Source organism: Pan troglodytes, chromosome 3, assembly GCF_028858775.2.
Source record: "Pan troglodytes isolate AG18354 chromosome 3, NHGRI_mPanTro3-v2.0_pri, whole genome shotgun sequence".
Classification (NCBI taxonomy): Eukaryota; Metazoa; Chordata; class Mammalia; order Primates; family Hominidae; genus Pan; species Pan troglodytes.
Window position 1 is genome coordinate 103,530,843 of NC_072401.2, and position 13,785 is coordinate 103,544,627.

At 35.4% G+C, this 13,785-nt stretch overlaps 1 protein-coding gene and 1 long non-coding RNA gene across 8 annotated transcripts in view; one reads left to right on the forward strand and one right to left on the reverse strand.

Annotated features, from left to right (window-relative positions):
• Nucleotides 1–13,785, forward strand: part of BANK1 (B cell scaffold protein with ankyrin repeats 1) — a 289,987-nt gene that overhangs the window by 274,979 nt on the left and 1,223 nt on the right. For all 7 annotated transcript variants that reach the window (XM_009447927.4, XM_016951016.3, XM_009447929.3 and 4 more), the window contains 4 exon segments: nucleotides 1,006–1,184; nucleotides 3,861–3,924; nucleotides 12,071–12,100; nucleotides 13,141–13,196. In XM_009447927.4, coding sequence (XP_009446202.1) covers nucleotides 1,006–1,184; nucleotides 3,861–3,924; nucleotides 12,071–12,100; nucleotides 13,141–13,196 — 329 coding nt within the window.
• The window catches only part of LOC107974355 (uncharacterized), an 86,358-nt gene that overhangs the window by 31,851 nt on the left and 40,722 nt on the right, over nucleotides 1–13,785 (reverse strand). Inside the window, exons 2-3 of the long non-coding RNA XR_008547575.2 lie at nucleotides 12,081–12,133; nucleotides 10,363–10,474 (exon numbers count right to left, since the gene is read on the reverse strand). This is a non-coding gene — a long non-coding RNA (uncharacterized LOC107974355). The remainder of the gene's footprint in view (nucleotides 1–10,362; nucleotides 10,475–12,080; nucleotides 12,134–13,785) is intronic.

Sequence of the window (13,785 nt, forward strand, 5' to 3'; positions counted from 1 at the left end):
AAATGGGCATATCCCTCCAGGGATAGCTCACTGGTATACAGTTAGGTAGGACTGGCTATTCTCTCCTTTCAGACTCTGTGAGCATATTTAGATTTGATAGTATATTAAGATGTGTTACCTACCCCTCCTGAAATAATACAAAAAGTATGTTGCACTTAATGGAAATATGTAAATGAGAAGGTACAAACTCAAATGAGTTCCAGCAGCCAGGCAGGTAGCAGACATGTGTTGTCATCCAGGAACTCTAATGTGTGGCAAGGATTGCAGTAACCTAGAGAGCACATAGCATCCTTAAAGTCATGCAGGCCTATTTATGTCTTTAAACACCATAGCAGACAAGGGAAACACTGAGTTCACCCATGGTCTGCCAGTTTGCTACCACTGTGCCTCAAGCCAGGCCACAAATTCCTTTTGTGCTGAGCAAATAATACATAGCATGCTCCAAAATAAACTCTTTTGAAAAGGAAGCATTTCACTACAAAATGACCGATTATTTATTTAAAATCTTCCAGAAATAAATTTTCAAATGATCCTAAGCCTTTTGTGACATTTGGATGTTGGTTAACATCTCCTTTCCCAAAGATAGAAAGACTGTTTATTCTAAAGATATTTATTGTTAATATTAATGTTAACATTTATTTAGCTTACTGTGTGGCAGGCACTATGCTAAGTATTTTGTGCACATGATCTCTGATAATCCTCAGAAACAGAAGACAAAATTGGCACTGCCGTCAACTAGCGAAGTATATAACTTTTGCTACTGCCCTTTCTCTCCTTGTCCTTTTCTGTGCCTCAGTAATGAGACACTTTTTTTTCACCCATAAGACTAGTTTCCAGGCACCTCCATCCTTAGAAAGAAACTCATTAAAAGTGTGCTGGTTTATTCTTTAACTGCTCATAGAGAGTTAAGAAGAAGCTACTCCAATGGCTTATTTGTAGAGTGCTTTTGTTCCCAGTTGTCTACACCTGGACTTTCTGTTAATGCACCCTCCCCTTGTATTTTAGACAGAGCTCGGATAGAGAGTCCAGCTTTTTCTACTCTCAGGGGCTGTCTAACTGATGGTCAGGAAGAACTCATCCTCCTGCAGGAGAAAGTCAAGAATGGGAAAATGTCTATGGATGAAGCTCTGGAGAAATTTAAACACTGGCAGATGGGAAAAAGTGGCCTGGAAATGATTCAGCAGGTAATATTGGCCCAGTGTTTTCTGGGACATTCCCTCACTTGTGGAGCCCCCTAGTTTGTTAATGTTTAATTTTCATGAGGAATACAGGTAACTGTTCTTTCATTTTTAACTAGCCACTAAGGAAGATACTTCAAGAAATCAAATAATGTTTGAAAATATCCAGATGTTATGTTCACCAGCCATTGGTGAAGTCAATCCTCTAACCCAGTATACCAAAGCTAACACCTAATCAGCTTATAATACCTGTCTTTAGTAGAGTGAGTGTTTTTTGAATCTTGTTGCTGAAATTAAGGTAAAGCATCTTTACACTGAAGGGTGTATTATGTATGCCAGGCTTAAAAGGAAAGGGGAGTGAGACAATGATTAAAATCACACTAAGCAACAGTCCTAAATAAAATGCAATAAGTTTTTATCTTCTTTCTCCTTAAACATTTATTTTTATATATGTACACATACACACATTTACATATATATGTTCACATATTAAGTTAAAATAAGCTCATCTTCTGTAAATATAACTTACCTCCTGAGATGGGATTGGAGGACATGATTCTGAGATGAGAATGAAAACAAAATATACCACACACACCCCTTGACATTCCTTAGTGAGAGATAACACGGTCATATTCCCATATTCCATCTTTCACTCCAAAATATTTTAACAATTTTTTTCTTCTTATCACAGAAATCCCATTGCTTCAGAACCCAGTTCTAGATAGCTGTTTGATTAAACACATTTAATAAGCAAATTTAGGCCAAAGTATAAATAATTGATAATAGCTTAATATTGTAACTTTCCCAGGAGATAATTTTTATTTAAAAGACGATGCTTAGGAAAACATTTTTAAACAATAAAAAAGAATCAAAATAGAGAAATTTCAAACAATATAGTAGATGGGCCAGGGGACTTTCCCAGTACATCTGAGATCATGCCTTGTTAGAAACCACCTGTCTCTAAGGGCAGTTATGGTTGTGGGTTGGTGGCTGAACCTCATCCAGATTTTGTGACACTAAGCGAAGGCAGTTATGTTGCCAAATAAATGCTAAAGAATACTGATTGTAGAGTTCTGCAACTCTTCATTGTTCATGATCAGAATTACAACATTGCTTCTCAATCAAGTCAATGTCATCACCAATACACGTGTGTTTAGGTGCAGACCTACAAATCACTTTCCTAGCAAGTTAGATTTTATAGATTTTGTTGAAGTAAGTCAATTGTATTTCATCCTCCTAAGACCCTTAAATAATAACATTTTCCATTTAGAGTTATCCAACCTAAATATCATTTTGGAAATTATTTCACTAGTTGTTTCATTAAACCCTGGTTGTTTCTATTTTGTTTGTATATTTAAATTTAATCTTGTTTTAGGAAGAATTTAAGGTGCTTCATACTCACTATTAGGTGAGACTGATCTGACTCACCTAATAATAAGGTTATAATGGGATAATGAATATTGTTCATGCTTATTTTAAAAAATTATTTTTTAAATAAAGGCCAACAGATACTAAGATTACTTTCCATAAGCAACAAAGTTTAACGACTTCGTCTGAATTCTGTCAGAGGAATCAGTCAGTCCTTAACATAAGGGACTGGGCCAAAATCCAAACAACAAAAAGATGAATATTCCTCCTGTTTCCTCAACACACACACGTGCAAACAAATATGCATTCCTATGTACTTTTCAATATTTTTCTTGCAGCTTGGAAAAGTGTTTGTATCCTATGAATATAAACGAAGTTATCAGAGGTAACTGAAGTCATATTATTATTGATGAAGGAATTAATCTAGGAAACTAAGAAAAAAATGGCACAAACATGGAGTTAATAGGGGAAGCTGGTTTCCAGAATAACTAAGAATCATGTAGAATCCCTGGCGTTGAAGATGAAATGGTGGAGAAGGGAAAACCTTGCCCTTCACTCTCCTCACTCTTACTCACAGTCACAGAGTAAGAAGAAGAGTTTGGCACCACTGGTAGGAGAGATCTGTAAGGCAATGGAAACAATTAAATAGGAAAAGTGGTTTCTAGGTTTCCAGGAAAATCCTGAGGAAAGAGTGCTATTCTTAAGTTCTGTTCTAAAACAAGATTATTAAATGTTAGCTTGTTTTACATTTTGCTTAAAAAGATCATGTTCAATATTTGGAAATCAAAGAAAGATCACAGATGTGCTAAGAAGAGGAATCCTGTTATGTTCATCTGCTTTTAAGTCTCTGATTTTTAGAATTAGAACACTGGGAAGGAATGTGCCATACAGAGCCTGAGATGGGCTCAGGCAGCAGCAAACCATCACTATGTAGCCCTTCTGCTTTTGGACACCAAATAGCCAATACAGACCCCACAAGAATTGGGTTGGCGAAACAACTTCCCAAAGAATTGCACTCTAGGATCCAATCTTGACTCTACCACTTATAACTATGATTTGGGAAAGTTACTGTACCTCTCTGTACCTCAGTTTCCATATCTACAAAATGGAATGATGACATTTTACATCCTCTTCATTAAGCTATGAGAATTAAGTAAGATAACGTGGAAAGTATCAAGATGGCAATTGAGACATCATAAGTAGCAAATTAATATCAAGTAGCAGGATTGGTATTGCTAATAGTAGTTGATGTTTTCATCTTGATCCATAAAAATTTGAAAATCATAACTATGTCCTGGTTGTTTCCACATTAAGGAGAAATTACGGCAACTACGAGACTGCATTATTGGGAAAAGGCCAGAAGAAGAAAATGTCTATAGTAAGTAAGATTCGCCTGCTATTCAAAAATAATAGAGTGATTACGTTGAAAATTCAGGGACTGTGGAGATGATTGGGCCTGAGTTCAAATCTAAACCTCAACAATTCCCAGCTGTCTAACCTGGAGAGGGTCTTAATCTCTGGTAGTCACATTCCTTGTCTGCAAAATATGCATCTATAATTATATATGCATCTGAGGGTGCTTGTGTAAGTTAACATATAAAATACTTATCATATTCTCTGGTTCATAATGAAAGTTCATAATGAACCAGAGAATATGATAAGTATTTTATATGTTATAAATATAATAAATGCTTGTTACTCTCTTTCTTTTGATGTCTATGTAAGTTGCAAATAGGACAACTCTGCTCAATTTTTTAATGATCCATTATATAAGAAATCAAGGCCAGGTGTGATGGCCCACACCTGTAATCCCAGCACTTTGGGAGGCCGAGGCGGATGGATCACTTGAGGATAGGCGTTCAAGACCAGCCTGCCAAATGGTGAAACCCCATCTCTACTAAAAATATAAAAATTAGCCGGCCATGATGGTGCATGCCTGTAATCCCAGCTACTTGGGATGCTGAGGCAGGAGAACCCCCCCGGAAGGCACAGAGATTGCAGTGAGCCAAGATCACAGCATTACACGCCAGCCTGGGTGACAGAGCAAGACTCCATCTCAAAAAAAAAAAAAAGAAATGAAATGATTAAAGAGACATGCTTTTTAATAAGTTAAAATATTAATACAGTGAATTCTCACAATTGTCAACATGTGTATCATTTTAAAATTTCTAATAATTGAAAGTTGCTTTGGCAGTGGAGGTTAGGGGAGGGGATACTAAGCCAATCAAACATTATTAAGAAGGTAAAACTTTTGCTAAAATAAACAACACATTCCAAAATTAAAAATAAATTACGTTATCACTAGCTGACCACTGTTTCCCCAAGACTCTCCCCCTGCACAGATAATTAAAAACTAGCAGCCACTAAAAGAGTGTGAAAGCTTCCATCTCTTCCATTTTCATTAATATTGCATAGCTTTTAGCTAGTCCTTCGTGTTGAAATTCATTTCTCTTCATATTATACAGTTATCTTTTTTTCTAGAGAGAATTCTTAAGCACTTTAAAATGTTTTCTAAAACACAAATATACTTTCTAAAATAATTAAGGTCATAAAGACAGGGCCATCTTACAGACACCTCCATTCTAATATGAGTAAGATTAAAATTTTAATGATTTATAAAATTACAAGTTATATAAATAATTTTACCAAGGAGCATTAAAAAGCTAACATTTATTATCACCTATACATTATTGTTTCTTACAATAACTCTATGAGGTGGGCAATATTTCCAATTTATAAATAAGGAAACTGAGGCCCTGAGAAACTGAAAAGTTAAAGGACACATATTAAGTGAGAAGCCATTCTGTTTAATTCAAAATCAATGCTCTTAATTATCAGTGCCTTAATTATGAATCAATTAGTTCTCCTTTCAGCCGCACTGGAATAAATAATACTACACAAATCTTTCTATTGCACAGGACACTATTACTAGGCAAATATATGAAGCAAGTGATATTAGGAGGCAGACAGTAGGTAGCCAAAGACTATGAATAATTCTAGAGACAAGCAGTACTCCTGAGGTGGGTCTCATTATGGCCCAGGTCTCTGCCAGAGGAATATTTCCTGACTACACTCTGAGCAAAACAAAGAAGTTCTGTTGAACTGAGAAGACAGAGATCTTAGTTCAGGGCAGCTGAAGCTGCTAGAATATGTGTGGTGGGTCTCTGAGAGCAGGTGGCTGTGTAGAGAGGTAGCCTAAGAGGTCCATGGGAAGGATTCCACAAGTCTGTGGCTGAGAGATGAGCTGTACATGTGTAAAGCAAAACAGTCAAAGCATGCAAGACAGCAACTTCTAGGGCATTGAAAGCAAAAGAGAGACACTAGAGGTTGAGCAGAGTTGAGGAAAAGCCAGCCTGGGAGTGTTTAAGTTCTGGCCCTGTCAAATTAGGGAGATCTTAACACCTCCATAAAATACCTGACATTCTGCTGTGACACCCAAAAAATGTAATGAGTAAGAACTATGATTTAGAGTAAGATCTACTCTAGACATGCCCTAACAAAATCTCAAATCAAGCCCCAACAAGATCTATCTGGGAGACAGAGTTTTTAGGCTGACTGAATCTACAAACTCAGGGCCTTAAGAAGAAAACACCCTGGGCTTTCTATCACAAAAAGCCCATGGTGAAAAAGAATAAAATTAAGTCTATACAAGTTCTTGACAGTAATTGAGCTGCCTACTAAAACGAGAACATACTGTCATCAGAATAATATTCTAGAATCCAGAATATACAACACATTATCTATAATGTCCAGTGTTCAATTAAAAAAAGAAGACATACAAAGATACAGGAAACTGTAATCTTAATGAAGAAAAAGAAACTATAGACGGAACCTGAGATGTTGGATGTTGTTGATCTTAGCAAACAGACTTTAAAGGACCTCTTATAAACACTGAATTAGTGAAAAATGTGGTTTAAAGGAGAGAATAAATAGGGAATCTCAGCAGAAAAAAAAATGAAACTATATAAAAGAACCAAGTAGAAAGTATAGAAAGTAAAAGTACAATAAAATAAATAAAAATTAATCAGATGAACTTATTATCAAATTGGAGATGACAAATTAAGAGTTAGTAAACAAAATTAAGACAGACCAATAGAAATTATCCAATTTGATTTTCAGAGCGATAAAAAGACTTTGAAAATGAACAGAGTCCCAGCAACATTTAGGACAATATAATGCATTCTAAAATGCATGTAATTAGAACCCAAAAGGAGAAAAGAGTGAAAAGAGCCAAAACATTTTTTAAAAAATGATGACCAAAAACTTGCCAAATTTAATGCAAATCACTTGCATATTGCTGGAAAAAACTTTTAAAAACCAAAATTAGCATAACTGTTAAAAGAAGGACTTCTAGGCAATTTATTTTCAAGCTACTTTAAGCCAAGGTAAAAAGAAATTCTTGAAAGCAGCCAGAGAAAACTTACACGTTACATATAAAGGAAAAAAAAAATTCAATAATTTATTAGCAGAAACAATGGAGGATTAAAGACAATAAAATAACATCTTTTTTTTTTTTTTTTTTTTTTTTTTCTCAAGACAGAGTCTGGCTCTGTCGCCCAGGCTGGAGTGCAGTGGCACGATCTCGGCCCACTGCAAGCTCCGCCTCCTGGGATCACGCCATTCTCCTGCCTCAGCCCCCCAAGTAGCTGGGACTACAGGCACCCGCCACTACGCCCGGCTAATTTTTTCTATTTTTTAGTAGATACGGGGTTTCACCATGTTAGCCAGGATGGTCTCGATCTCCTGACCTCGTGATCCGCCCGCCTCGGCCTCCCAAAGTGCTGGGATTACAGGCGTGAGCCACTGCGACCAGCCAATAACATCTTTAAAGTCCTAAAAAATTTAGAATTCTAAATCCAGAGGAAATATACCTCAAAAACGTGATAAAATAAAGACATTTAAGATAAATGAAATGAGATAATTCATAGCAAAATTACAGTAGAATAAATGCTTTAAAATATCATACAAGGTGAAGGGATATTAACAAACTCAGATTCTCACTGAGGGAATCTGTGGGAAAAAGAATACTGAAATTATACAAAGCAGGTAGATATAAAATATTATGTTTTCCTTTTTCTCATAAATTACTTCAAAGACAATTGTTTAAAGCAAAAATAATAAAACTTAAGTTAGAAGTTATATAATATGAAGAAGGAAATATGAAAGCAATCATGCAAAGGACAGTGGAGGCAGATAAATAGAATTATATGTTTCCAAAATTGTTATGTGGTAAAGTGTAAAGATTCAGTTACAAAGTAGGAAGAGGAGAGGGTAAAGTAAGAAGTATGATGTGTCAACTATAAGGCATGAAGTACTAAGGGGTATACTACTGTCTCAAAATCTAAGTTAAAGATTCATGTTTTATTTTAAAAACAGAAAGAAATCAGTTAAAAAAAATAGATAAAAAGAACTATATTTAGGAAACCTATAGAGGAAATAAAATAGATTATTAAAAAACTATTTGATTCACCAAAAATAAAGCAGGAAAGTAGAAAAAGAGGAACATAAAAAAATGGAAAAGTGAAGAACCAAGAACAAGATGGTAGTATTTAACTAAGCCATGTCATAATTATATTAAAGGTGACTGAATTAAATGCTTCTTTTAAAAAGCAGACATTTTCAGACTGGAAACAAAAGCAATATCCAACCTTATGCTGTCTAAAAGACATATATTTTAGATATAAAACACAGATAGATAGTTTGAAAGTAAAGTATGGTAAAAGGTTCCTATGACAATAGTAAACATAAGCATAAGAAAGCTGGCATGGCTATATCAATATAAGACAAGATAAATTTCAAAATAGAGAGTATTACAAAAGATAAGGATATTACGTACAGATAAAAAGGCAGTTCACTAGAAAGAGCGATTCTAAATATCTGCGTTATATAAAATAATTTTATATTATATATATGAATTTTACTAAAACTCCTGAAGCAAAATCTGACAGCACTCAGAGATGTTTTCACTTCTTTCTTACTAATTAATAGAATAAATAGACAAAAATCATTAAAGATACAGAAGACCTAAACAACACTATCAGCTAACTTGACCCAATTGACATTTACACAAAAAAAATTTTTAAGTCACAATACATATTTATTAAAGGTATACATGGAGGTTCACCAAGATGAAACATAGGCTAGATGATCAAAAAAGTTTCAGTAAATTTCTAAAGACTGAAATCTTCAGAGTATATTCTGTAAAAGATTTCAGTCTTTTAGAATCTTATATTCTCTTACCACAACAGAAGTAATTTAGAAATCAATTAAGAATTATATATCTAGAACATCTCCCAATATAAATAGGAATTAAACACAACATTCAAAATAACATGAGGGTCAAATAAGAAATCATAAGAAAGTATTTCAACCTGAATAATAATGAAAAAATATCAAAATTTGTGAAATGCAGGTGAAACAAGTATGTAGTTAACAGTTCTAACTAAAGGGAAATGTATTACTATAAATATTATACTAGAAAATAACAAAAAGCTTTAAGTCAATGATTTAAGTTTCCACTTTAGAAAAATAGAAAATGAAAAGCAAACCTTCAAAAAGAGGTAAGAGGAGAGAAATAATTAAGATCAGAAATCAGTAAAAAAGGAAAGAGATAAACAAGAAAATAAAATCAAAAGTAAGTTGTTTGAAAACATAAATAAATTTGATAAGCCCATGGGAAGAATGATCAAGGAAAAAAAAAAGACAACAAGATACCTAAATTAGGAATTAAATTGGGTTACTACAACAGATCCTACAGACATTAAAAACATACTAAGGGCCAGGCACAGTGGCTCTGGCCGGGTATGGTGGCTCACGCCTGTGATCCCAGCACTTTGGGAGGCTGAGGCAGGTGGATCACCTGAGGTCAAGAGTTCAAGACCAGCCTGGCCAACATGGTGAAACCCTGTCTCTTATAAAAATACAAAAAATTAGCGAGGCGTGGTGGCATGCACCTGTAATCCCAGCTATTCTGGAGGCTGAGGCTGGAGAATTGCTTGAACCTAGGAGGTGGAGGTTGCAGTGAGCCAAGATTTCTCCACTGCACTCCAGCCTGGGCAACACAGCAAGACTCCATCTCAAAAAAAAAAAAAGATACTAAGAAAATATGTAGTTAACTTTCTGCCAATACATTTAACAACTTAGACCAAAAAGGACAAATTACTTGAAAAACAAAACTTGCCAAAATTGACTCAAAAAATAAAATTCCACACTCCTCTGAGTATACCTCTTTGTACAATTCTCACTTTTAGAACTTTGTTAATATTTTACTTATTCAGTAAATGAGGACAAGGCAGATACAAGAGGCAAAATGGAATATAAGCAAAAAAAATGTATTATGGATAATGAGAGCCAGGTTTTTTATTGTCTGAGAAATCAGTTATAATTAAGGAAAGAAGAAGGGCTAGAATGAATGTTATGGTATTGCACTGGAATTGGAAGTAAAAGTATAACAAATAATTACAGAGAGATAAATATGGAAATATAGTTGTATGTACAAGTATGTATATTTCTTTAACTCTTTCAGCTGAGAGGACCTAGAGGCAGTGACAGCCCAGCATCAAGGAGCACATCTAGTACCCACGTCTTAGTTTATGAAAGCAAATGGCCCAGAAGCATGTGAAAAGATGCTCAATATCATTAACCATTAGCAAAAGGCAAATTCAACTACACTGATATACCAATACATAAAAAGTATAATGAATTACCATTTCAGAAGACTGTTGGTTAGGATGTGGAACTGGATATGCATTGTATGCATTGCTTATGGGAATATAAAGTGGAGTGATAACTGTGGAGAAGTCAAATATGCACTTACCATATGACCTAGTCATTCCATTCCAGGTTTTTTTCCAAGACAAATAAATGCTTGTGTTCACACAAAGACTTGTTCACAAAAGTTCGTGGCAGTTTCATTCATAATATCCAAACTGGAAACAATTAAACTGGGTTATTACAACAAATGCAAATGTCCAATGGAAGAATACATGCTTATACTGTAATATATTTATACTATGGAATACTATTTAGCAATAAAAAGGAATACTTACTATTATAACAACAATATAAATGAATCTCACAAACATTACACATACTGAGTGAAAGATAACAGATAAAAAGAATGGATCAGACACAAGGGAATCAGACACAAAGGAATACTACATGCTGTAGTATTCCATCTATCTGGAATTCTAGATAAAACTAATCTAGACAAAATTGTAGAAGCAGAAATTGTTAGGGGTGGCAAATATCCAGGTTACCAGCAGCAAATCCATACAGGCCTGCAGCAACCCCAATTCTTGTCTCCTCAGAAGAAAGAATTTGACAAAGGGGCATAAGGCAGCAAAAGAGACTGAGGCAAGTTTCAGAGCAGGAGTGGAAATTTATTAAAAAGCTTTAGAGCAGGAAGGAAAGAAAAGCATATTTGAAAGAGACCCAAGCAGGCACTGTGGAGGTCAAGCTCCCTGTTTAACCTTGATCCTAAGACTTTATATGCTGGCCAACTTCCAGCATCTTGCACCCCTTTCCCTTCATTCTTCCCTAAGGGTGAACTGCCCACATGCACGGTGTCCGCCTTACACTTGGGAAGTGAGCATGCGCAGTGTGTTCAGAAAGTTGTATGCATGCCCACATAAGGCTTTCTTTTCTTTTCCAGTGGAATGCCCCTGGAAGGTCATACTCCACCATTTTATCTCTTAATGTGCATGCTGGAGCTCACTCACCTAATTACTGAGAATTTATTGGAAGTTGATTACCAATTTCAAGTGTTTTTATCTGATTGGGAAATTGCCTCTGCCTGGCACCTGTGATCAATTATCACTTTAGTGAGGCAACTCTGGACCATCAGCAAATTCCCTCTCCCCGGCACAGGCTGCCAATTATCATTTTTAGAAAGGCAGTGTGATAACTGCTGAACCATCACCTAATGGTCGCCTGACATTCCTGGTGGGTGGTGTGGAGCCCTCTCCCGCCTCGCTTATGCCTGGCTAGCTACCTACCTGCAACAAAATCAGATTGGGGGTGCCATGAGTAATGTTTGAGTGAAGATTGACATAAGGGAGAATTAGGGAATATTCTATGGAGATAAAATGGTCTCTATCCTAATTAAGTTGGTGGGTACATAGCCATATGTATTTCTCAAAAATCATCAACCTCTTTCCTTATAAATAATTGAATTGTATGTAATTATTCCTGAATAAAGTTGATTTTTTAAAAGAATGAAGTAGCTCAAGCTAGCGGAATATCAAGGCAGGGCAGCAAGCTTGTGTTAATGTCAAACATATCTAAAATCATAATACCTTGAGACAAAGGTTGGGAGAGGAAAGGACAAAAGTAATAAAAGGCATGGTTTCACTCACAGTGGCTGGAGGTAGAGAAATTTGGGGTTGATATTTTTAGATCAGATTGTGAGATTTCATAGCAACCTCAAAGACAAGAAGTAGTCCAACAATTAAAAAAATAAGAGAGAGAATTTAAGATAAATATTGAACAAAACTCAGTAGAACATGCTTTTTTTTGTCTTCCAGATAAACTCACCATTGTGCACCATCCAGGTGGTAAGTGCTTGGTATTTATTGAAGGATCTAAGACTAAAACAAAGTACAGAGTAAATCAATTTCAATATTAATGTAAACCTAATGTGATTAAGCAAGTCAGTGTAAACATTCACATAGATTTTATATTTATATGCAAAACAACTTGACATCCAAAATAAACGTGAAGCGACTATAAAATAGAAACACTGAAGGCACCATAACGTAATAAAAGGACCGTGAGTTTGGAATTCTTGATTGATCCTGCTGTTCTCAACTTACTAATTGTGACCTGTGGCAAGTCACTTACGCTCTGTGGGCCTCGGTTTTCTCATATGCAAAATGTAGATAAGCATTGTACCATGGGGAATTGCTATAAAGACTGATAATGATATATGTAAATGGAAGCTCGTGCTTGATACTTGGGAGTTACTGATAAAGCAAATGAAATTTGAGAAACATTTGAGAGGGTAACTCATTTCCATGTGATGGGGGGATTGTGTGCTGATGGGATAGTAAGGAGGAGCTAGACGTCAGCTAGGGAGCTGTTGAATATTCTAGAAGCAACTCTCCATAGCCTGGACCAAACCACTGACTGTGAGAATGAAGAAGCCATAGAACTGAGCCCTGTGGCTGGGATGAGAAATGGAATGCCAGTGATAAAGGCAGGAGGAGCAGTAGTCTAGGAGAGCAGGGAGTAGAAGGCGCAGGTTTTTGTGGAAAAATGTGTTTTGTAATTGGCCAATCCTGGTGAATGTGGAAAAGAAAAGGAAGAAGGAGTAATCAAGTGGAGGTTGTTACTCAGAGGTGTTGGAAAGATTGTTTCTAAACTCAAGTGACTCCTGTAGGTCCTCAGTATCCTACCCAAGTCAATCCACATGGGCAGGAGAAATTAACAGCACATGCCAAGGGTGCCTTTTCGGTATCCCCCTTTTATCTTCCTAATAATTTTTCTTTTCACCCATATCTTACCTTTGTAGAAATCATTTTTAAGAAGTACTGAATAAATAAATCATCAAATTTGTGAATGAATAAAGAGGTAATAACTGAGTTTGTATTTCTAGGTAAGGAAACTGCCCACAATGAAAATATGTTTTATAATGTACACTTCAGCAATAAGGTAGGTTGTATTTATTTTGATTGCTATAAAATGCAAAGAAATAACTTCGTTAAAAAAGAACATGAGAGCCTTCTATCCTGTCTATGCTTTTAGACATTCTAACAGATATGAACAAAATAGGTTAGGTGTGCCTTTGTGTGCAAAATCTATGAGCATTTATTTAAGGAAATTATTTGGAAAAAAAACAAAGAGGGAACTCAAAGGAAAAAGCCACTGAGGCCAAAGTGTGGCTAAATTCAACATGTACAGATCAAAAAAGTCTTAGAGGAATTATCAATACATGTGTTTTAACAATAGAAATATGATAAGTCTACTGTGTTTGAATCACAATATATACAGTCCTTAAACTCTAGGACATTAGTAGGGAAAGTATAGCCCCAAAATATTATTGATTTAAATATGCATTACTTCACATCATAGAGTTAACTGAAAATAAATTGCTAACGAGAAGCTAATGATAACACTAAGCAAAGACAACAGCAATGGAAAACCAAGACCAATCCAAGACAACACTGATAATGTCCTGACTACAATTTTTCTTCATAAAAATAATGTTATTCCAACTATCTGCATATATAATGTAACACAC